General features: G+C 36.6%; 1 protein-coding gene across 1 annotated transcript in view; it reads left to right on the top strand.

Annotated features, from left to right (window-relative positions):
• Cntnap2 (contactin associated protein-like 2) overlaps nt 1-23,454 on the top strand; it is a 1,232,273-nt gene that overhangs the window by 36,091 nt on the left and 1,172,728 nt on the right. The window contains exon 4 of the mRNA XM_013021595.1: nt 9,786-9,979. Within this exon, the coding sequence (XP_012877049.1) occupies nt 9,786-9,979 (194 nt within the window). The remainder of the gene's footprint in view (nt 1-9,785; nt 9,980-23,454) is intronic.

A 23,454-nucleotide genomic window follows, 5' to 3' on the forward strand; every position in this document is an offset into this window, starting at 1 on the left:
AAGGGTAAACAAAGGAGGAGGCAACCATTCTGGATAAGAAATGTACTCATTACCTTGCTCCTGTAATTGTAACCCCTCTGTACAGTATTTTCACAATAAAAAGAAACTTATTAATAAAAAAATGTGCTGCTGCCACCTGTTGCCCAAGGACAGCAACAAATGCCAAAGTTCCTTGGCACAGGGGAAAGGCTTCTTGACAGAAGAGAGACCCCTTACTTGATTTACATGAACAAGGAGAGAAGAACACATGGAAGTTCACCAAAGAAAAAGAAAGAAAGAAAGAGCCAGGAAACCCCGGCATTGGTGGCCCATACCTATAATCCTAGCTACTCAGGAAGATGAGATCCAAGGATCATGGTTCAAAGCCAGCCTGGACAGACAAGTCTAAAAGGCTCTTATCTCCAATTAACCAGAAGTAGAGATGTGTCTCAAGTAAGAACCAAGAGAAGACCCAGGAAGCTCTGGGTTCAAACCCAAGTACTGTACCAAGGAAGATTTTGTTTTAACTTGTGGAGAAGGTCTGAATTCAACAAGTGGGGAGGGGAAAAAAAACCTTAAAACAGTAGTCCATAATTTCACCCAAAATGTACTTAAGGAATGTATATGAGGGGTTAACAAAAACATGCTCAAAAAATGGAAATAAGCAAATCCATAAACAATAAAAGATATTTAAGTCAAGCATGACAGTGTAAGAAATATCCTTAAACAATATTCTTCTGTGTTAATAAAATGGATCAACCAAAATCTGTATAATCATACAATAACAATAAAAGCCACTTGATAGTAATCATTTCATAATAAGTTTTCTTTTCAATTCATCTTTCTTCATATAAATGAAATTAGACACAGACGAATCTGTGGAGTTATGTAAACTCCCTTTTCAAATAAATAAATAGACTTGAAAGTATAAACAGCTCATGATAGTAAAATGGAAAATATATAGACAAATTATTTAAACATTTTTTATTTTAATTTCAGAATTCTGACATAAAGCTGAATAACCTACATTCACAAAAGCATAGATGCTAGCAGGGCGCCAGTGGCTCACACCTGTAATCCTAGCTACTCAGGATCATGTTTCAAAGCCAATCTAGGCAGAAAAGTCTCCAGAGAGGGAGACTCTTATCTCTAATTAACCACTCAAAAGAGCCACAAGTGGTGCTGTGGCTCAAATGGTAGAGCATTAACCTTGAGTACAAAGAGGCTCAGGGACAACATCCAGGCCCTGAGTTCAAGCCCCACAACTGAAAAAAAATTATGGATGATTTTGGAATATGTAATATTATGTAACTGTTGGCAAACCTTGCATTTATGGTTCTTTTGAAGCTGGAAATTAAGTCACTCAATTAATTTCCACTTTAAAAACCTTTAGTTTGGTAGTCTTTTCAGAGTAATACGATGAGATTCAATCCATTGGCATTAAGCATGCTTAGCTTTTAAGTTATCCTCCTTTCACATAGTCTGATTATTGATATCTTGAGTTTTGTTTCTACTTTTTATTATATTTTCATTATCTTTAAGTAATTATACAAAGGGGTTACCATGCTACAAAGCAGTTTATAAACGCAATGCCCCTTAATCAATACTACATCTTCCATCATTCTTCCTCAATATTATTTTATCCCTGAGCCCTTTATCAAGATTGCTTCCTATGGGGTATTTTTTCCTCCAAAGGATGTATTGAATTATTATGGCATTTCTAATTGATTTATGTACTTATTCACACATATGGATCTGAGCACTTGGACAGGTGTTTTTCTTTTTAGATATATCCTTCCAAAATCTAAAATTAGCTGTTTTACTAATTTAGAATATTCCATTTGGTAATCAGTGGTGCTTAATTTCAGTATGATAAAATTTATCCAACTCTAATGTGTGTGTCTGAGAGAGAGAGGGAGAGACAGAGACAGAGACAGACAGAAAGAGAGAGAGAGAGCACGTGCATACTGACCGATACCTCAGCTTGAATTCAGGACTGAGTTCTGTTTGGCTTTTTGGCTCTAAGCCTTGAGCCACACCTTCAGTCCAACTTTTTTACTGGTTACTTAGAGAAAAAGCCTCATGAACTTTTCTGCTAACTTGAAACTATGATTCTCAGATCTCAGCCTCCTGAATAAATAGGATTTCAAGCTTGAGCCAATATTTCCCACCCATCATAAGCACGCACGCGCACGCGCGCGCACGCACACACACACACACACACACACACACACACACAATTTAAATCCTGATTAAGAAATCTTTCATAACCATAAAAAACAGTGACTCTACTTTCCTATATTATTCTCTAGATTTCCACATTTTACTCTGTGATCTGAATATTTTAAATCTGTAGCAGAGTCATATTTCCCTTTTGCCCATTTAGTGAGCCTAAATGTAGTACTGGAAATTATATATTATGACTTTCACCATAAATCAAGTACTGATACACATTCATACAGAAGTAATTTAAGAAATCTATATCTCATTTACATTGTCTAGCTCTCTATCCTAGCATGAATAATTTTTATACCTGTATTACAAGTACCTTTATAATAAGTTTCAAAATTAATAGAATGTGTGTATCAAGAAAAAGTTGAAAGCCAGACACTGGTGGCTCACACCTGTAATCCTAGCTACTCAAGGAGTTGAGACAAGAGGATCAAGGTTCAAAGCCAAAACAAAGGAGGAGGCTACAATGCTTGATAAGAAATTTACTCATTATCTTTCCCATGTAATTGTAACCCTTCTATACGGCATTTTCACAATAAAATAATCTTAAAAAAGGTTCAAAGCCAGCCTAAGCAGGAAAGACCCTGTGGCTCTTAACTCCAATTAATCACCAGAAAACCAGAAGTGGCCCTGTGGCTCAAAGTGGCAGATTGCTCACCTTGAACTAAAGATCTCAGGGATGGAGCTAAGGCCCTTAGTTCAAGCCCCACAATCGGGGAAAAAAAACAATTAAATTTTCAACAACCTACAATATCAAACCTGAACTTTAAAAAGAAAATCTACTAAGTCTGGGGAAGAATATAGAACAACGGAATAATAGACAGCCTCATGACACTACTGTAAAAGAGATAAAACTTGGTTAGATTTATGCTTGAAACTGGCAAGACAGGCTCATTTAAAATTCACACATTTTTGTACACATGATTTCTTAAATCATGAGCCCGAAGTGGAGGTATGGCTCGTGTAGTAGAGTGCTAGCTTTGAGCAAATGAAGCTCAGAGACAGTGCTCAAGCTCTGAGTTCAAGCCCTAGAACTGGGAATAAATGAATGAATTAATTAATTAATTAAAAAATAAACCAATATCAGGGGGCTGAGATCTATGGATCTCATATGAAAGGCAGCCCAGACAGGAAAGTCCATGAGACTCTTATTTCCAATTAACCAGCAAAAAGCTAGAAGTAGAGCCATAGGTCAAGTGGTAGAGCACAAGGCTTGAACGAAAAAAAGAAGAGACAATGCCCAAACCCTGAGTTCAGGCTCAGAACTTTCTTTCCTCTTTACCCCTCTTCCCCCCAAAGATAAAATAAAATAGTGGGACTATTAACAATAGCTTTGTACCGAAAATACATACATTAGAATGGAAAGGAGATTCTATTAACAATACAATAGCAGGCAGCAAAGAAAAAGAACAATCTATCTTTACATGCAACTGTGCAACTGTTACATACAACTAATAGATTCATGTCAGAATAATTGAGAAAAAAGAGGTGTATTTTTAAAGAAAAAAAGTTTATGAATTGCTGTGGTTTCTTGGTCTACCTTGTATTTATGCATGTATATGTACATTTACAAATAGCATATACATATACATTTGTTAAATATATTGTAGCAAAATACTGTACTTACTGATGGTCTACACATAATTAATATATAATACTTTATATTACAAAGAAAATTAAGTTTAGATAATTATTTATAAGCCTGATAGACCTGTAAGCATCAAATCAGCATTGAGTACCTTAGTTTATTATTCACACTAAGGCTCAGATTTCCAGCTAGTCACAACCATTTTACATAATCATTCAGTGAGTTGCACTATTAAGTTTCTTTGTTAGCTTTATATAATTGACAACTTTCATAGGCATGTCCTCATGCCTTAAGTGATGAAAACATGAAGAATGACAGTGTAGAGGGTGACAGTCCATGAGGCATTGCAGTGTATTCTCTGTGCGTTGATATGATCATTAGTCAGCATATTTGGGCTTGCCTAATAGTCATTTTTTAATTCAGCAAAAGCTACTATCTCTCAGATCACATTTTACCATGTGATATGTAGAGATTTTGTCAAATCTTTTGTTATAATTCCAATTGGAGATCTATCTTTGAAATTTATCAGTTAACTAAGGACTTGATTTTAGAAGAAATTATTATAATATTATTGTTATAATCACTGTGCTCACTACCTTACGTATGGAACTATAATCCCTCTGTACAGCACCTTGACAATTAAATTAAAAAATAATTTTGTGCACATTTTGTAGGTTTACCAATTTGCCTAATTAAAAAAAAACATTTGGGGTTATTTCTGTGTTCTTGTTTTAGTTGCTTGGCTTCTGTTCGCTTTTAAGAACAGTTTTGATAAATATTCGAGTTTGTATTACTGAAGAACACTGTCAGACACTGGCTATAATCTGAATTTGAATGCTTCAGGAGAGTTAATGGGCTATATCTCTCTTACCAGGTCTCACCTGACTCAAGAGGTTATTCTTGTGCCTGGTTGTTTAGCTATTCTAAGAATAATCATCATGTTGGAGAAAGTAGAAATGGGAGAAAAATAGTTCCATCTTCCTGCCTTTTGATGATACTTGATAATATTAGATCTTCTGCCATTTTTGCCGCAAAAATGCTCGTTTTAATGATATTTTACACAAGCATTAATTTATCCATGCAGCCCAATCGAATGTCACTTTTCTCTAGTTTGTGACAGTTGTTATTTAGTGGGTACAGCTCCTTTCTCTAACTATTCTGCTCAAAAGATTATCAACACTTGGCTGAAGTCTGTTTCTCCAACGCATCCACCACCCTTGCTGATATTCTCTCCTGCTGTAAATAAGATCTGAGCTCATTAGTGCCCTCCTTTAGCATTTCCTAAGGTGCTTGATCAGTGGGATAATTCTCAGTTGTATGCTTAGACTTCATGTTTTGTACATGTCACACTGCATCAGTTGTATTGTGTTCAGATCAACTTTCATTTACATTACACGATGCGCTACTTCTAATGTGCTCACCTTGCAATAATCCAAGGAGTTAGGGACCCTTTCATATTTTTCAATTTGGAAGACAAAATTCTCCTGTTTTTAAATGTTTATGTTCTATGCATATAGATATAATAGGTGGATTTTTTCTCTGATAAAGGTTTTTTTTCCCTTATTGATGGCTTTTATTTCTTATTTCTAAAGTGTCTTCTATTAATGCTTTTCTTTTTCCCTTTTGTTCCTGATAATTACTGTTATTTAATGGAAAGTATGACTTTTTCATTGTTTGGAAACAAAAATATATTTGTTTTCCATCATCATAAATTATTATAACATCTGAACTTACTTTATTTTGTAGCATTTGTTTTCTTTCTTATGATTTGGAACATTTTGGTTTGCACATGTTTTTCATCTCTGTCTCTTTCCACTAAAGGATGTGTCCACTTTCTCTCTCCTCTTCTCCATTTCCTTTCTGTCGTATTCCTGTCTATCTAGGGTTCTAGGGTCCTTAGGCTGAAACCATCCTTGCATTGTTGATCTTGGGCCTTGTCCTATCAATGTTATTAGGGAAATACAGGTAAAAGCAACAAGCCAGTGCCTTACCTAGGCACTGATACACCTATCTCTGTGCCTTTAACCTGCAGTCTCCAAGAAGTGGTATTTTCAGATGAGGCCTGAGCCAGCCTTAGTCCCAGGAAACTTCAATTCTTCACTATTCCTGGAGAGCCAAACACCCGAGCCACCTCGGCGTGACCCCAACCCCACACCAGCTAGCCTCAGCTGTATCCCTCCTTGCTGGTTTGCATTTTGGTTATATTTCTTGTGTATGGAGATGCTTATCCTATATTTGATCCTGGCTATGTCTTTTCAATTTTCTTTTTATCTATCTTATCTAAAAATATGGTGTATTTGAAGCAGAAGGAGACCTCAGAGCCTGAACTCATAATGCAATCTTGCCTGGAGTCTTCTTTTCAATTTATTCTTTTCATCTGATACATACTTCTCTCTCCATTATTAAAGGAAGCTCTATTCTTAATTGATTTTCATTCTCATCTTGCTGTCTTATTCTATTCTCGAATCTTAGGGCAGTCTGTGATGGTGTCACACAGGCCACCTTTAGTGCTGAGTTATTCAGTAGACATTTATCACTGGAGGAGGGGTATCACACCCTCTCCCATTCCACCTACTCTGTCCTCTCCTCTCTCCGTGACACTGAGTTACAAACAGCCAGGCAAAAGGAACTGTCATATGAGTTCAAAGTATACATGTTTGAGTTTCACACATTTTTCCAAGTTCTTTCTTTTAAATAATCACTCAAATAATTCTGATAAAATAGAGTACAAACTCCATGCATCTTTACAAAACAAAGAAACATACACTTACACACACACACACATACACACACACCCTCCCACCCACCCCCACAGAACACAAAGTATTATGGACAAGAGAGTGAGGAAAAGGGATAAACTGAGTGAAATAGAGTAAGGGAACAGCATTCCTATTGTTTATATTGTTTATTAGAGAAAGAGTTCTGTAATGAGAACATATCTTTTGAGGCACTGCACTAAAGCACTAGTTACTTACTAGTATTTACTAGTTTAATTTTGGATCTATTGTCTATAGATTACAAACAACATCTTATGCAGGTCCCTGAGTTCATGCCTACATCTCTTATTTCCTCTTCAATGCCTACTCACCACTATGTATTGAATATGCTTTGGGAACCCGGTATCTTCTCAGATGCCATTTCCCAGAGCTGTTTCTGTTAGAAGCTGTATTATTTTTAATTTTAGATTGGCAGAGGTTAGGAATTTCACAAGCCAAATGAACAAACTAATCAACATCTCCAAATTAAGTGCTTGATAGATCAAAGAGAAAGAGGAAAGGTTCCACTGATCAATCCACAATGCTCTCTGTGCAAAGCTGGCATTTGCCCTCTCCACTCAAGTGCATCACAATTCTCTACACATAGTATCTGGGAAAAAGTAAAGTTTCACTTATATTTCCCTGCTTTTAGAGTTGGCTCCCTTTAAAGTTGGCAATAAATTTCATTGTTTTAAAAGCTATGAGATAAATGAGACTAAGAGGCTGTATGTTTTAATTCCTGCTTACTAAAAAGGCATCAAAAATGGACAGCAAGAGAAAAATATTCCTTTAGAGTATTCATTAGCAAGGCAATAAAGAAAAATATTAGAAAGTTTCCAATAATTTGGACATAATTCCAGCCTTCTCCTTATAGTACTAATTGCTTGTTGGCTTCACAAAAAAGTTATTCTATAGCTTTGGATATACATAGATATATAGATATAGATAGAACTTTAGATGCAAATAGACCTACATTTCTTTTGGGAACTATATGTCTAACAAAGAAGAAAATACATCCATTATCTCCTGAGAGTGGACTATATGGTTATCCTTGAAGCTGATCTGAGACTCCTTTGCAATTTTAACCAACTGACTCTAGAAAACAGGCAGTGGATGATACAGGACTATAGGAAATATTAGATACTATAGGAGGGCAAAATCCCTACTTATAGAAGGTCCAGACCTTAACACTAGAAACGGTCACATGACCAGTCAGCTTCAAACTCAACTTCAAAGCAAGGTTGATAATCTGCTATAATGCCCATTTGGTAGTTTTTTAAGACAGGTATCCTTTTAAGGTCTAAAATGTCCTTTTTACTCTGTATTATTTTCTTTGCTCTATTAAGGTATTGCACTTGTTTAAAAGAAAATATTCATGAGTTTGTTAGTCATAGAATTAATTTATAATCACTGTTTTAATATCTTGAGCTTTTAATTCCATCAATCTTGTTATTTTGTGGATCCATTTTTTAGATTAATTGTTGTTATCCAGTCATGTGATCCTGCTTTTTCAATGGTCTAATGATTTGTTTTTCTTTTAATGTTATACTGAACATTATGGACACATGCTTAGTGGTTCAATTTTCATGGCCTTGATTCATGGAGTGTTGGATTCTGTTTGAGCAACAATCAAATTTGTAGGTCAGAGTGACCTTTTTCACCAATTTTGTTCAGTTATATAGAAAAAAAAAACCTATTGGTAGAACCACATTTTTCCTTTTGCTTACATGCATGACTTTGCTGGGATGTCTACTGAATGATTGGATGGTTCAGTGAGGCCATTCATACTCACTTAGAGGGAAATGGAATTCACCCAGCCTTGTGCAATGTCCAGTTTTTGTTCATTTCCCCCCTAATCTTGTGGCATCTTGGTCTGCCAATTGCAGCATATCAGTGATCCGGTATGTGGACTATGTTGATTTTGGAGGTCCCCGTGAGAGTTTCCGAGCATTTTGTTCACAGCTCCTCCTTTACTGGGACTCTATCCTATACTTTCTAGCTTTCTTGGTAGCTGTAAGTTCGAATCTGCACACCTCAGTGACCCTGATGTTCTCTGGGCCATGAACTAGAATGTGAGTCCTGCTGAAAGCCAAGAAGCTAACAGGTCTTGCCTCATTTATTCATCTGGATGGAGGTTTGCCTGTGATCCACTCATCAATTTTATAGATTTTTTACAGTTTTGTATTTGTTCAGAAATCTATTTTCTCATGACTAAAAGAAAAATAATGAACCATATAGACCTGCTAAATGAATGATATAGCTGTAATGGCCTACAGAATGATGTTATTATGATCATCTTCATAGAATAGACTAGCTCCCAGCTTTTGGCACATGTATTTTGTCAAATTTTACATTGAAGCTTTGTTGAATATTTTTCAATCATTTCTTTTCATTAGTCACTAAACTGACCTTCAAATAGATCCTTTCTCCCAGTGGTAATCATGCCATATTTTCTCATTTATCTGTAACCAGAGTTAAATATAACTAGAAATTGAATGTTTTTGTTCTGTTAGTATCATTTCTCTGGGACATGGTTTTCATTCTTATCATTGATCATGATCATTTATGATCATTAATTGATCATACTTCACCAAAAGATATTTAATTGTAGTAACGCAGATTATTTTCCTAGAATCATGGTTTTCAAGAGACACTGGATCTATTTCTCTTAGTTAATAAATACGGCCTGAATTCTTAGGTATTTCTGAGTTCAAGACTTTAATATAAGATTAACCTTTATTTTAAGAAGTACAGTGCTAATAATCTTTAGACTCTGAACTTCTAAAGCAAAGTATATTTGAGAGTTGTATATAATTGTTTTTTTTTAATTCATTTGTAAGTTGCTACAAAATCCAATCTTATGTGAGGAAAGGAATGAGTTACATATTTTTCCTAGTGATTTTAGCTGAAGAGTTCATGGTAAATTGATCAACCCTCAGCCAATTAGACTTTGACATGTGCTAATAAGATCTAATTGAGGAATTATGAAGACATTTGCTCAGGAGAAAATGAGCACATAATTACACCATAAAGAGGTTAAAGAATCAATGTTACCCAGCTGGAAGAATATTAGTTGAAGTCCCAATGGCGCCTATAAAGGACACTTCATAATACATCAGGAAAAATATAGCACTGACAAGGCCAATTAAGGTAGGTAGAAGAATTTGTTTTCAAGTGTACATGTCCAGCTTGAACTATTCATGTTCCTCTCTTTCTTCTGCCCACTGCAGGTGCTGGGGGGTGGTCCCCATCAGACAGTGACCATTATCAATGGCTTCAGGTTGACTTTGGCCATCGGAAGCAGCTCAGTGCCATAGCAACCCAAGGAAGATACAGCAGCTCTGACTGGGTGACTCAGTACCGAGTGCTCTACAGTGATACAGGGAGGAACTGGAAGCCTTACCATCAAGATGGAAACATCTGGGTGAGTCTTGGTCAAAAACAAATGACAAGATGTGGAACTGAGGTGGAAATATTTGACAATCAGGCAGTTCCGAGGTACAATACCCATGCCCTCGCATTCCTCATTCTTTCAGCTGTATGTAGCTGCCAATGTGTACCTATGAAAGCCATTGAAAAATTATGTATTTACTCTTGTGTTTTGAGGACATTTTTCTTAAACCATAATTTCTATCTTTTGCTTAGAGTAATAGATTTCAATCTAGACTAAGCATTTCTATCACCTAAAGCTTTAAAGAACTTACATGCCCATCATAGCTAGTATGAGATCGACATTTTGCCAGCAAAAAAAAAAAATACTTTTAATGATACTGGTAAGTACTTTTATAAGCCAGACATCTTCAGTTGGAATAAAATATGTATTAGGTAAGAAAGAGTTTGGTAAGTAGGAGTAGTGATGTTTGCTAATAAAATAATTTTCCCTAGTATGATACTATTTCAAATCCTTATTATAGACTTAAGTTTATTCTTTAACAATGAAGGAATACAAACTTTTATTTGTGTGCTCATAAATTATCTCAATTCTATTGGACTGCTGTATGTAAACTTCACATTTGAATGTATCGGTGAATGTTAAATCTGGTGTCTGTGTTAGTTTGACTATTAAAAAAAAACAACCAAAATCAAATAAAACTAGTCATATTAAACAAAAACTTGAAGTAGAGGCTGAAGAGGAAAAGGCTAAGGACCAGGAAGAAATGATTCACTTTTTTTGTATCTTTCACAGTATTAGACTACTGGCTATCTCCAGAACAGTCCAAGTAATTTTAGTGAGTCTCCACGTTAGAATTTATGCCTTGGCTGGTCATTTCTCCAACAGGGTCTAATGATAGTAATATCATGTGAAATAGGGATATTTCACCCCAGTAATAAGATAGATGTCTTTCCAAGTAGTATTTTAGAAATAACTCCTCTCAAGCTATAATTGTACAGAAGAATGTTTATGTACCAAAGCGTGTAACTTAGGAAGCAAGAAATAGGGGAAATGCCTCTTTGTGGAAATCTTCATCTTTCAGTTAAAATCATCTGCGCCTCAGGCATAATTTATAGAACAGTGCATCTCCACACGGGATAGACAATGGATTCATCTGAAGAGCTTGAGAACATATGGTTGCTTATGTCCCAACCCACAGATTCATGTTTAATTGTTTTAAAGTGTAGCAGGGACTTTGGGATTGTAAAGCTTTCCAGGTGATTCTTTCCATATGGTCAAATTTGAGAACCATATTTTAGATTGGTTCCAGTCTCCAGGAAGGCAGTTTATAGTAAAAACAATAGTAACATAGAAAATTAGAATTGGTCTTCCTTGTAGTTGAGGAGTGACAGAGACACAGATAGACTAAGTAAGCAGCCAACCAAACAGGAGACCAACCAACCACCTGCAAATAATAATCAAGGTTTAAATCACCCGTCCTCTCAATAAAGCCCCCTTGTAACCTCAGAGCAGATTAGCATGCTGATCGATTATTCTAGAGGCTGAAAGTCATGGCTCCAAACTATCTTCTGGTTTTGTAGTCTTCCCTTAAAAATTTCAGAATGTCCAAGTCCCTTCCTTTCAGGATGTGCTAAGACGATGGTTAGGTAGCTATATTGGAGCTTTAATTTATTTTTCAAGTACTTAAAAGTTATTTGCAGCATGACCAATGCAGAGACAGAAAGCTCAGGTACCTTTGTCCAGGCTAACTTGGACTCTTTTGGTGGTGTATAATACTCTAATGGTTGAATCGGGGAAATATGTTTATTCTGGCATATCGTGAAGCAGGACAGGATTTATGTATAGTGCTCTCATCCTATGAAAAGATGTGTTTCAATTAGCTTCCACCTTTCTGGTCTTATTTGCTTCTTCCTTTACATCCCATGTTTCTCATTAAAATCAGTGTGCTGTGTGATCAGCAGTGGCAGTGACTATTTCTAGAAGGAACTGAATTGAGTACTAATTACGAAATTTAAAAAATCAAAACAAGTTTGAGGTGCGATATAAATATTGAGAAACACAGTTCAGGGCCAATATGCCTGCCATAATGAATCTATTATATTTTTTAGTACTCTGTGGTATTAAGGTTTTAATTCTTACTGATAAAAAAAATAGTTCATTGCTTTGATGTGTTCTAAAGGAAACAAAGTTCATTGACTTCAGACAGTTCTTAAGTACTTTAAAGCTCTGTATTATTAAGCCCACAGTGATTAAATTTTAACATTTACTATATCAACAAAAAGACAACTTGGACTATAGATCATTAAAAGTGGTAATTCAGAGCCAGGTGCTGATGGCTCACGACTGTAATCCTAGTTACACAATTAGAGGCCAGGGCAGGCGGGAAAGTCTGCGAGAATCTTATCTCCTATAAACTACTCAGAAAAAGACAGAAGTGGTGCTGTGACTCAAAAAGAAGCTCAACCCCAGGACTGACACAAAAGAAAAAAAATGATTATTCAATATTAGATTTATTTTAATCTACTAGACAGCATTATCTTAAAAAGAAAATTTTGACAAGGATCAGATATCTTTCCGAGGGATAGCTTCTATTAAGGTGAAGAGAGACAGATAGTTTACAATTTACAAGTGGATGTAGTTTTAAAATGATTCTTTCTACTGGTTTCTATAAGTACTGAGAACTTGAGCAAAATGTATGGTAACATAAATTCAACCACTGATGAGAATGATGATGATGATGATTATTATTATTGTCATTGTTGTTGTTGTTTTGTGTGTGCCAATCCTAGGGCTTGAGCTCAGGACTTAGCCCTGTACTGAGCTTCCTTTTCTTAAGGCTAGAGCTCTATCACTTTAGCCACACTGCCACTTCTGGTTTTTTTTGAAGCGTAATTTATTGGAAATAAGAGTCTCACAGAGGGCTGGGAAGGTGGCTCAGTGGTAGAGCGCTTGCCTTGCATGCATGAGGCCCTGGGTTTGATTCCTCAGCACCACATAAGAAAAAAGAAAAAAGCCGGAAGTGGCACTGTGGCTCAAGGGGTAGAGCTCTAGCCTAGAGCTGAAGAGCTGAAGGACAGCGCCCAGGCCCAGAGTTCAGGCCTCACGACTGCCCCCCCCCAAAAAAAAAGCAAAAAAAAAAAAGAGTCTCACAGACTTTCCTACCTGAGCTGTCTTCAAACTACTATCCTCAGATCTTAACCTCCTGAATAGCTAGGATTATAGGCATGAGCCACCAGTGCCTGGCTATTGGATATTATTCTTAACCAATGTCAGTGGCTATCCCTTCTTTAATCCCTAGAAATGATATTACTAATTTTATAATATTTAAAATGTCCATATGAATATCCCAAGTTATTCTTGTCATCACTATATACTATAGTAAAATAAACCAAGGCAAAGGCATCTGGATGAGAATCATATTTCCACAAGAGTTTAAAGAATTTAAAGTCAGAAATTTTATGTAATAAAATGAAACTAGACCTTCAAAAAATTCAATAAATATAGATGGAAACTGAGAATAAAAGTACCTAGCTAGCCAAATGTTCTCATTTTGGATAATATTGAGAAAAATAAAAGCTTGTATACTTTCTTGACACGGACGACAATCCCTCTCTTTAAAATTTCCTTGGTAACAAAAAACAAGTATGTCTCAATTTTACATATTTTGTAAGTCTAATTTGTAGAGTTCTTGGTTATGTTTTCAAATTTCCTGTCTGGTAGGGAAAGGAATATTTCTCTATAACCCTTTCTTATCAAATTCCAGTAGATATTTGCCAAGACGCCTGACTCAGGTGTGCTTGAGAAGTCTGTTGGAATGTTCAGAGTGAAAGACTTATTTGTACAGGATTATTATTTTAGGAGATATGTACTATAAAAATTCCTGTATTGTAATGCAAATATAGTTTAACTTATTCATATCTTCTTAGTCTTTATTAGTTTTGTTAATCCAAAGAAAACTGTTTGCTTTCTTTTTCTGAGCCAATTACTTGGCCTTGAATGCAGGACCTGTGTGCTCTCCCTTACTCTATTTGCTCTAGGTTGGTGATGTTCTACTACTTGAACCACAGCTCCATTTCTGGCTTTTTGCTGGTTGCATAGAGAAAAAAGTCTTAGAGACTTCCCTGCACATGCTGGCTCTGAAATGTAATCCTCAGATCTCAGTCTCTTGAGTATCTAGAATTATAGGCATGACTTACTATGTCCAGTCTTTCCTCTTTTCTTTCTTTACAAACTTGGAGATGTGACATTTCTCCAAACCTTCTTAATCTTCAAAGAATACCAGATAAAAGATACGGCTAAAATTACATAAGAAATTTTTCATGCAATGATTATTTGGAAACTCCCATATTATCAATTAGAGAAGCATTCCACAGATAACATACAGAATATTCTTTCTGTGAGAATGGTCTGGAATGATGATTTTTCAGATGTTTTTCATTCCTTCCAAAGCCTTTCCAGATTCAGTGTGCCTCAACTTACTCTGATTCCTAACTATAAATATCTGAAAATAATTTCTCATGAAGGAAATGTGACTTAGAGTAGGATGCAGAATCTGGGCAAATTTCTGACATATTTTCCAAATGAACAAATGGAAGAGAGTATCCCAATACATGGGTAGATGGTTTGCTCCAGGCAGGAGCCCGTGACTCACACCTGGGAGATGCTCTTCTTTGCCAAAAGCCATAGCAGTGCTTGTAACAGATTATTTGTTACCATCAGGAAGGTCTTAAGTGCAATGAGCCATGGAAGCAGCCACTATTTAAAAATGAATGGATTCCTGTGTCCTGTCTTTTCAACCATTTGTTAGAGCTCTTGCTCTAATTTTCCAAATCACTTAAAAATCTGTTCTCATTATAATGGTAAAACATAAATGCCTCTCTTCCTCGGTTCAATAGTGTATTTAGTCTGCCAAAGAAATGTAGGATTTTTCTGTGTGCATGAAAATCATCACGGTGGCTCAATCATGTACCTTCCATCAGATAATAACTTCCACTTCACTTAATATACTAATGCAATTCTTTCACGAATAAATGAGACTTACTCTTCCTTGTTTATCTATATACGTGTGTGATTGCTGCAGTCAGTTATTTGGAAAAAGTATCAGGTGTGCATATTCAAAATAATTTTACAGATAGCTTATTGGGCAATAAAACACATCAGAATGATCCACATTAAATACCTTCTAATATGATCTTTGGTATAAATGGATAAATCGTCTTTAGGACTTGCACAGGAGAATACAGCTTCCAAGGAGAACTTAAAATAAGCTTCTTATTTCTGTGAAATAGATTTTTTTTTCTGTTTACACCTCTCTTAGGCTCAGTGATAGTTTTAAACTCTCATGAATTTTAATAAGTTGGGTGGATTTTTCCAGATCCTTTTACATATAGTGTAATGCCTCTGCTAGTGAATTTTGATCATTTTCACCAACGACACATTTGTAAGGTGAGAGTCTCATTTTAAGGGGTTATGAGGTTTCTTCTTGTGTCAATTTCTGAGATATCCAGCATTCACTCTTACAGAACATTGGTTTTGTGTTAATAGTTTTCGAATAATATGGAAGATGACAATAACATGTTAATAGTAATTTTGAATATGTTTTTCTATATATTGTTCAGCGAAGAAAAATGTTATGAACTTACAATATTCCCAAAAGGCAGTCAAGAATTTATAATTCTTTACACTCTAGTGCATTTTCATTCATTAGGTAAATGGAATACACACACACACATACATATAACTACTCATATAATGTCAAAAGTACATCTGAGGCAGGCATTGGTGACACAGGCCTAAATATTCAAAGGCTGAGATCTGAGGCTCATGGTTTGACGCTAGCTTAGGCAGGAAAGTCCAGGATACTCTTATGTCCCATTAACCACCAAAAATCTGAAAGTGAAATATAGCTCAAGTAGTAGAGTTCTAGCCTTGAACAACAAAATCTCAAGGCCAGTGCCAAGTCTCAAGTTAAGATCCAGGACTGGGACACACACACACACACACACACACACACACACACACACATACACAATCACAATCACAATCACATCAAATTGTTTTCAGAACACTTTGAAGGAAGAGGTCTTACCAAGTGGATATGCTGATATGATTTTCTTATTATATCATCTGTAGACCAAGTAAGTCATTTCTAGGTCCATGCAAATGTACATGGTATGGTGGTAGATGGGTACCAGCCAAGATTTTAAGTAAGAGGACAGCTTCCTTACTGAGTTCTTAAGTAGGAAATTTAGACAGACTGAACCATGTTTTCTGTGGGCTGAAATCTGGAGAGGCAGAGGGAGTGGTATGTGAATGTTAAGCTTAGAATTAGGCCACTGAGGATTCCCATTATAATTTTGTGCACTTAGATCTGACTTTTTGCAGAGTTTTAAATCCTTCCCTAGCTAAATTTTTTCATCTGTAAATTAAGATTGATAAAAATTTACCTTATTTCCTTCAATGGTATTTGCCTCAATGGAGTTTGTTGGTATTAAATTAATATTCCACACAGAGTTTAGAAACAAGCTTGTTACACATTAATTATTCATTTATTATTAAATTCATAAATATGAGATTTCTAGGTACATTAAGGTAGTATATTACATGAGCTCCAGCCTTGAAATTTTAAGTGAACCTTTATCTGTTTACAATAGTTTTCCCCTATGAACATATTGGTATGTGTAGTATATTTTATCAGGACTTATCTGTGTGTAAATTGTCTTTAAATATAACTGGGAAGATGAATTTAATTTATATCACATATATTTAATTTATATATTTATATCACATGTATTTAATTTAAACCACAGCCCCATTAAGTGTCACTGAGTCCTATATTGTCATACAAATATATTTTCATTTAGATGTCTATCTAAGCATACCTACAGTGATTCCATTACAGTTAGCTTTGTCGTCTGACTCTAACGTCAGAATTTGGAGAAAAGTAAGTAAGCTAGTTTTATCCATCATATTCCTCCAGGCCTATGGGATCATTTTAAAACACAAGTTAAACACACCCCCAAATGGGCTTATAAAATGTTAGCCTTGAGCTGGGATTATGTACATGCTGTTACCTTGAAAGTAGAAAACCTTCAGTTGAGGTCGATGTGAGGTGTTCTGAGCACAGTGCCTGCCATTCATTCATTCATTCATTCAAGTGCATCCACAGCTCCATCCCACAGGGGAGCTCGTTAGACCTTCAGGAAATCCCAGGTATACCCCACACCTTCCAACCTGAGTCTACAGTTTGACAGTGTTTACGACTGATTCCTGTGTAGTTTACAACAGGAGGTGCTCCTTTCATTACTTCAGGAGCAGGTCTGAGAAGGAAAAACTAGAATTGGCCCCCAGGTCCCTACACAATATGGGAGAATTAGAACTCGAATTGCAAAGGCATTGATGAAGACAATCGAATGAACTTGAGTCACTGGTACTTCCTGAGCACAACTCCTCACAGGGGCTTAGAGATAAGCAATCAGACAAACACGCAGTAATAAGTGGTGGTGATGAATACATAAAGCTGAGGTATTGTATAAGGATGGGTCCTGGTGGGGAGAGGCTTGTGCCAGTTGTTTGGAGAATGCAAAGGAAAGCTATCCCATTCAACATGGCAGGAGGTGATGGCATTGTTGGCTGAGCAAACAAACAGCTGTGGTACAGAGAAGAGGAGCCAGGAGCTATCCCCAGGTGAAACGTTGACTGAACTAGTTAACCAGGGAAGGTGGGACTAGAAATCGCCATGCCTTTCTTGCTTTTTTACAGGCAAACAAATTAAAGGATGACCTTTTAGGGGAGAAAAAAGAAAAGGAGAATCGTATCTTTTAAATCAGCAATGTTTAAATAGCAGTGTGAACGTGACTTTCAAAGAACTTCCGTAGGTGTTGGTATAATCTCGAAGGGCACATTTTCATCTCTGGTGCTCACCACTGAAATGAAAGAGGCCCCTGTGTGCTTACTCACAGCTCAATCTCAAATCCAGGTAGACCAACTCCATCCCTCACTATGGTACCAAATACCTAGCTTAGTTCTGGAAGCAGGACCATCACTAGAATGACTCATTTTGACTAAATGAAACAATATTGAATTCATGCCAAAAGCTAACTTGGAATCTGTCTGGAGCTAGATTTCAAACATCGAAACTCTGTTCCCACACTTATTACACACTTACTATGATGTGTATTTGTTTAGTGTGCATTGGGAAAAGTGTGTATATGTGTGTGTGTGTGTGTGTGTGTGTGTGTACACCAGTGCGTGCACACATGCGTTTCAACTCAGGACCTCAGCACTGTCCCTTAGATGTTTTGTACTCAAGGCTAGTCTTCTACCACTTGAACCACAGCTCCACTTGTACTTTTTGCTATTTCATTGGAAAGAAGAGTTTCATGGAGCTTCCTTCTCTAGACTGGCTTGGAACCAAGACCCTCAGATCTCAGCCTTCTGAGTAGCTAGGATTAGAGATGCAAGCCACCACCACTTGGCCCTGTGCCATTCTTCTTGTCTCTGTGCAGATAGTTTAACATAACACCTTCCTTATCCTTGGCCAGATGCCTCACAACTTCCTACAACACTTCAGAAAAAATCCTTCCGTGCCAACGAATGATCAGTGATTCTTGACTCTATCATATCATGGGGAAACTGTTTAAATCCTCAGGAGGCTGGCAATGCAGAATCTCTAGAGTGTACCTCACCTACTAGCATTATAAACAGCCTCCTGGTGGATTTTAGTATGCACTGAAGACTGATCTTACTGAGCTATATGTTGCCACTGAGCTTTTGAGTGTGTTGTATATGGTTGGAAAGAACAACAACAACAACAAAAGAATGCATGGTCAAACCTTGGAAGAGTCTGTCATTTATTCATTGGGAACCATCAAGGAAACATTTTCAGAATTATTCTTTGCCAGCAAGCTATTCAATAAAAGAAACAACCCCTCCCCTCCACTCACACACTTTATCCCTTAGAAATATTTGGCCTTAGAAATTATCACACAGTACTTTATTCTGCACAAAGCACCAATTGACATTCTCCATATCACTTAATTCTTTGTGCTATCTTATTATTTAAAAACCAGGCTGTGGAGGACTTGTATTCTAACAATTGCAGACATAGCTACTATCTGCAAAGAACAGAGCACCTCCTCCTACCCCCCACTGAAGCAGTTTTCTTCTAGTGAATTTTGAGATATAATTGCTAATTCCATTTGGATTATAATAGCACCTATTAGAAGTGCAGTTTTCACTAGTCAGTCTTCTCAGGATCCTTTGCAGCTGGCTAACCAACACATTCTTCTCATTTCAGACACAAAAGCCAGGTTGCCCTGAGCCATGACACTTCTGATCTTAAGCACTCAGCAAACACAATTGTCTTTCACACACACACACACACACACACACACACACATACATACACTGTGACTGTGGTTTGTTTGTGTGTTTTGCAGCTCTGTTACAGTATACAAATCAGAAAATAGAGCTGTGTATTATAGCCTAGAGCAATGGAAAAAGACTGAATTTATCATAAAGTTATTGGGACTGTTTACATTCAGCACAACTAAATTATGACGTGATATCAGAACAGCAACAACAATACAAAAGATAAAGTCTATAAGACAAATTCCTGTCCCTTTAAACTGTGTTGGGCTTGTGACACAAGTTGGGATATATGCTGGGTTTGGACATAACTTCTTATTAAATAAGAAGGTCAATATATGATTAAATTCCTGTGACATTTTAATTCTGAGAATTGGAATGATAGGATAATTGTATTTGAGCTTTAACTGAACTAAGCATTAATGCCTATGATTTATGTTTTAAATTTTAAAATCAAAAACTGAAAACAATGCTGTCTGTTTAAAGTTGGGTAAATACAATACAATAAAATAAGCATACCTGCATTTACACACATGTAGGTGCGCGCGCGCACACACACACACACACACACACACACGCAGAAATATTCAACCCTAACTAAAACATAACTAATAATCTTCCCTGAATCCCTAAAAAAAAATAGCAGGTATTTGGTAGAACCAAATCTATTTTTTCAATAGATCTTTTTGAAATACAGAAACGTTTGACATTTTAAGAAAAAATAGATACCACTGCATATGCTAACTACTCCTCACTGACTATTGACGTAATAATAAGTACTTCCTTTGTCAACCACTGCGATGAATTTCTGAAGGGTAAGACATCAGGCTTTGCTTTGACGTGTACTTCCTTGTACTTTTTGATTCCTCCATGAAAGCATATTTAAGAATATATCATTGTATCTGATTGTACACAAGCCCTCGATGGATTATTTTGTCTCCTTCCATGTGGCATCTCATCAGCTTGGACAGGGCTCTGCACACTGAATGTGATTGTGATAGTGTTGTCAGCAGATTGGCTTAATTTAGCAACCATGTCAACATGGAGATATGATTAGGAGCCCAATGTGTACGTAAAACAGTGATGCTTATTGTTATAAGTCTCGTTTATCTAATAGTATCGACCAATGTTTAACACCCCTACATCAGCAGAAAGGAAAAGTTAAATGGTCAACAAACCCATGTGTAGAAACACATGCATGCCCACACATGGGAAGCTCAGGAATTCTATGATAAGAGTGTATCTCACAGGGTCCTGCAGGTGAGTCGTGGTTATCACACAGGAAACGTGAATGCTAGCAGCAAGTCTCGCCTTCTGTTCAGCTGTGGAGAGGACACTGAGGCTGAACACACACAGGAGTGAGTATGTGACAGTCTGAACTTTGTGGAGTAAGCAGAAGGCCCGGTGATAAAATGGAGAATTTCTTGGTATTCAGAATAGATGGATCCTCAGGACATCTGTGTAAAGAAGGTTCTTTACACACAAGCTCACATTTTGTGCTCTGTATTTTCCATTTGTATGGATGCAAACACAGACATAAACGTGTGGTTCCTTCAATTGGAAATTCAAGGCTGAAAAAAAAAGATACAAAGAAAGGCTTTGGGGGCACTAATTATTGACTATAAACGAGGTGCTCCCTAGACTTTTGAAAATATAGCAAGTGGTATGTTTGTTTCATTCTCCTCCATGTGTGTTAAATTCCAACTGCAAGAGTTAAAAGCAAGTTACTCAGCTGGGCATGCTAGGGACAGACAGGTAAACCACTCTACGGCTACACCGAGCTGTGTGTTCTATTCTACCAGCAAGATGGACACCCGAATGCATTCATCTGTGCAATATGATATGTAATTGCCAACTCAGTACTATCGCTGTTTACAGATTCAGACTAAGGGTCTATGTGGAAGTTTTCTCCCAAGTAAAATTGAAGAAATATAGAATCATAGGGGAAAAATCATAAATAGAGGGCCTGCAATACTACATTGAAAGAGAGAGTGTGTGTGTGTATGTGTGTGTGTGTATGTACTGATAATGGGACTTGAACTGGGGACTGGACACTATTCCTGAGGATTTTTTGCTCAAGGCTAGCATTCTTGTACTATGAGCCCCAGTTCTACTGTTGTTTTTTAATGGTTAATTAGACAAAAGAGTCTCATTGACTTTCTTGTCTTAGCTGGGTTTGAACCATAGTCCTCAGATCTCAGCCTCAAGAGATAAATTTTTAACAATAAAATATTGCAACCTATCTTTATGACCACATAAAGGAGATAGGTTGATTAAACTAGGCTATATTTGCAAAATGAACATATACAACCATAAAAAAACTAAATACAAATAATAACAATGACTCTATTATTTGGTGCCCATTTGCTGAATATATTATCAAGTAAGAAAAACAGTGAAAAGAATATTTAACATATTTTAACTTTTGTGTAAAAAAAGAAATAAAAAATATATATTTGAAGCAATTTTGAAATATTTACATCAATAATAAGCAGAACATGTAAAAATAGTACTGGGGAATCAAGATTCTCATAAAACATAAATATAGACTGAGAGTACACAGGAGGAAAACTAGTGGAAATGAATATGTGCATGTGTGTTTATGCTGTGGTAAGGTACCACAAAGCTCCGACTGGTGGGGGACTTTGGCAGTAATCATACTGCTGTAGTAATGAGTGGCATCTAGGAAGAAATTAGTTACAAGAGAATCAGAACAAAGAATAAAGGGTACAGAGTGTTCCTCACATGATTTGCACAATTTTTTCTATGAAAATATTTTAAGAACTTTTCTGTGTAAAGTATTTTAAGAGGCAAATCATTTTTTTTTAATCCCTGAAACTCTGTCATTAGTTCACATTTGCTTTAAGCAAAGCATTCTTTCAGGGCAGATTCCTTATGGAAGAACATAAATAAACATATAAAGCGGATATTAACATCTATATTGGTATTTTGAATCACAACTCTCCCAGTAAGTAGATGATGGGTGATGTTCTGAGGAAATTAAAGATTTGATATGATAAGATAGAGGGTAAAGAATTTAAATGAAGAACAGTGAGTGAGAGGAAATGGAAGAAGCCACAAGGAAAAAAGGAAACAGACAAGCTGTGTGGGGTGAACTGGCAGGGCAAGTTAGAATGTAAGTGTACACATACATACTACGCACTACACACATACACACAGCTTACACCACACCACCTAAACACCAATGTATAGTACCCTGCAGGACTGGTCCTGAATGAAAATCATTTATCACCAGTTAGTTAAACTTATGAACAGTCTGTTAGAGTTTCCTCTCTGCTTAGCTGTATAGCATGCTCAAACATACACAAATGTATGTTTCTCACATAAGTTGTGAAACATGTTGTTCAACATAATCTCACAAGCCAAGAGAGCTCAAAGCCATCCAGAGTCACATTTAGAATGAATTTGAAAATGAAAAACAAAACAGATAGGAAAGAATTACTGAAAGGGTAACTGTCTTTTGAAAGTAGAGTGTGAGGGGTCTAGAGAGAAGAAAATAAGACCTGATTACTTTTTGTGCTGCAAAAGCTGTCAAGCTCCAGTTTGGAGAAGTTGGTGATCTTAGATGGAGTCAGCAGACAGATATGATTTATAGGTTCTCTGCACTCAAATACTGTCAGATATCAAAAAAAAAAAAAAGAATATGCCACCATGACCATGAGATTTGCATCTAGCTGAAGAGGCTTACAGTAAATATTAATTTCCTTGACAACTCTGACATTCATTCATTCTATAGTAAACTGTCTTAGAAAGCTCAGGCCTATAATCCTTGCTATTTGGAAAGCAGAGGTTGATGCATCACAGTTCAAGGGCTACCCTAGAGGAAAAAATTCCGGACGCTCCTTCTCACTTAGTGGTTGAGCATGGTGGTGCATACCTGACATCCTCAGCAATAGGGAGACATGTAGAAGGAGGATCACAACGCGGGTGAATGGAGGCATAAAGCAAGGTCCTACTTTGAAAAATCGCCAAGGCAACAAGTCACAAAAAGGTACACAAAGGGGCTGAGGGTGTGACACAGCTGACAAACATCTGCCTTGCAAAAGTGAGGACTTAAGTTCAGTACTCAGTACCACAGGAAGGAAGGAAGGGAGGGAGGGAGGGAGGAAGGGAGG

Source organism: Dipodomys ordii, unplaced genomic scaffold, assembly GCF_000151885.1.
Source record: "Dipodomys ordii isolate 6190 unplaced genomic scaffold, Dord_2.0 Scaffold56, whole genome shotgun sequence".
Lineage (NCBI taxonomy): Eukaryota > Metazoa > Chordata > Mammalia > Rodentia > Heteromyidae > Dipodomys > Dipodomys ordii.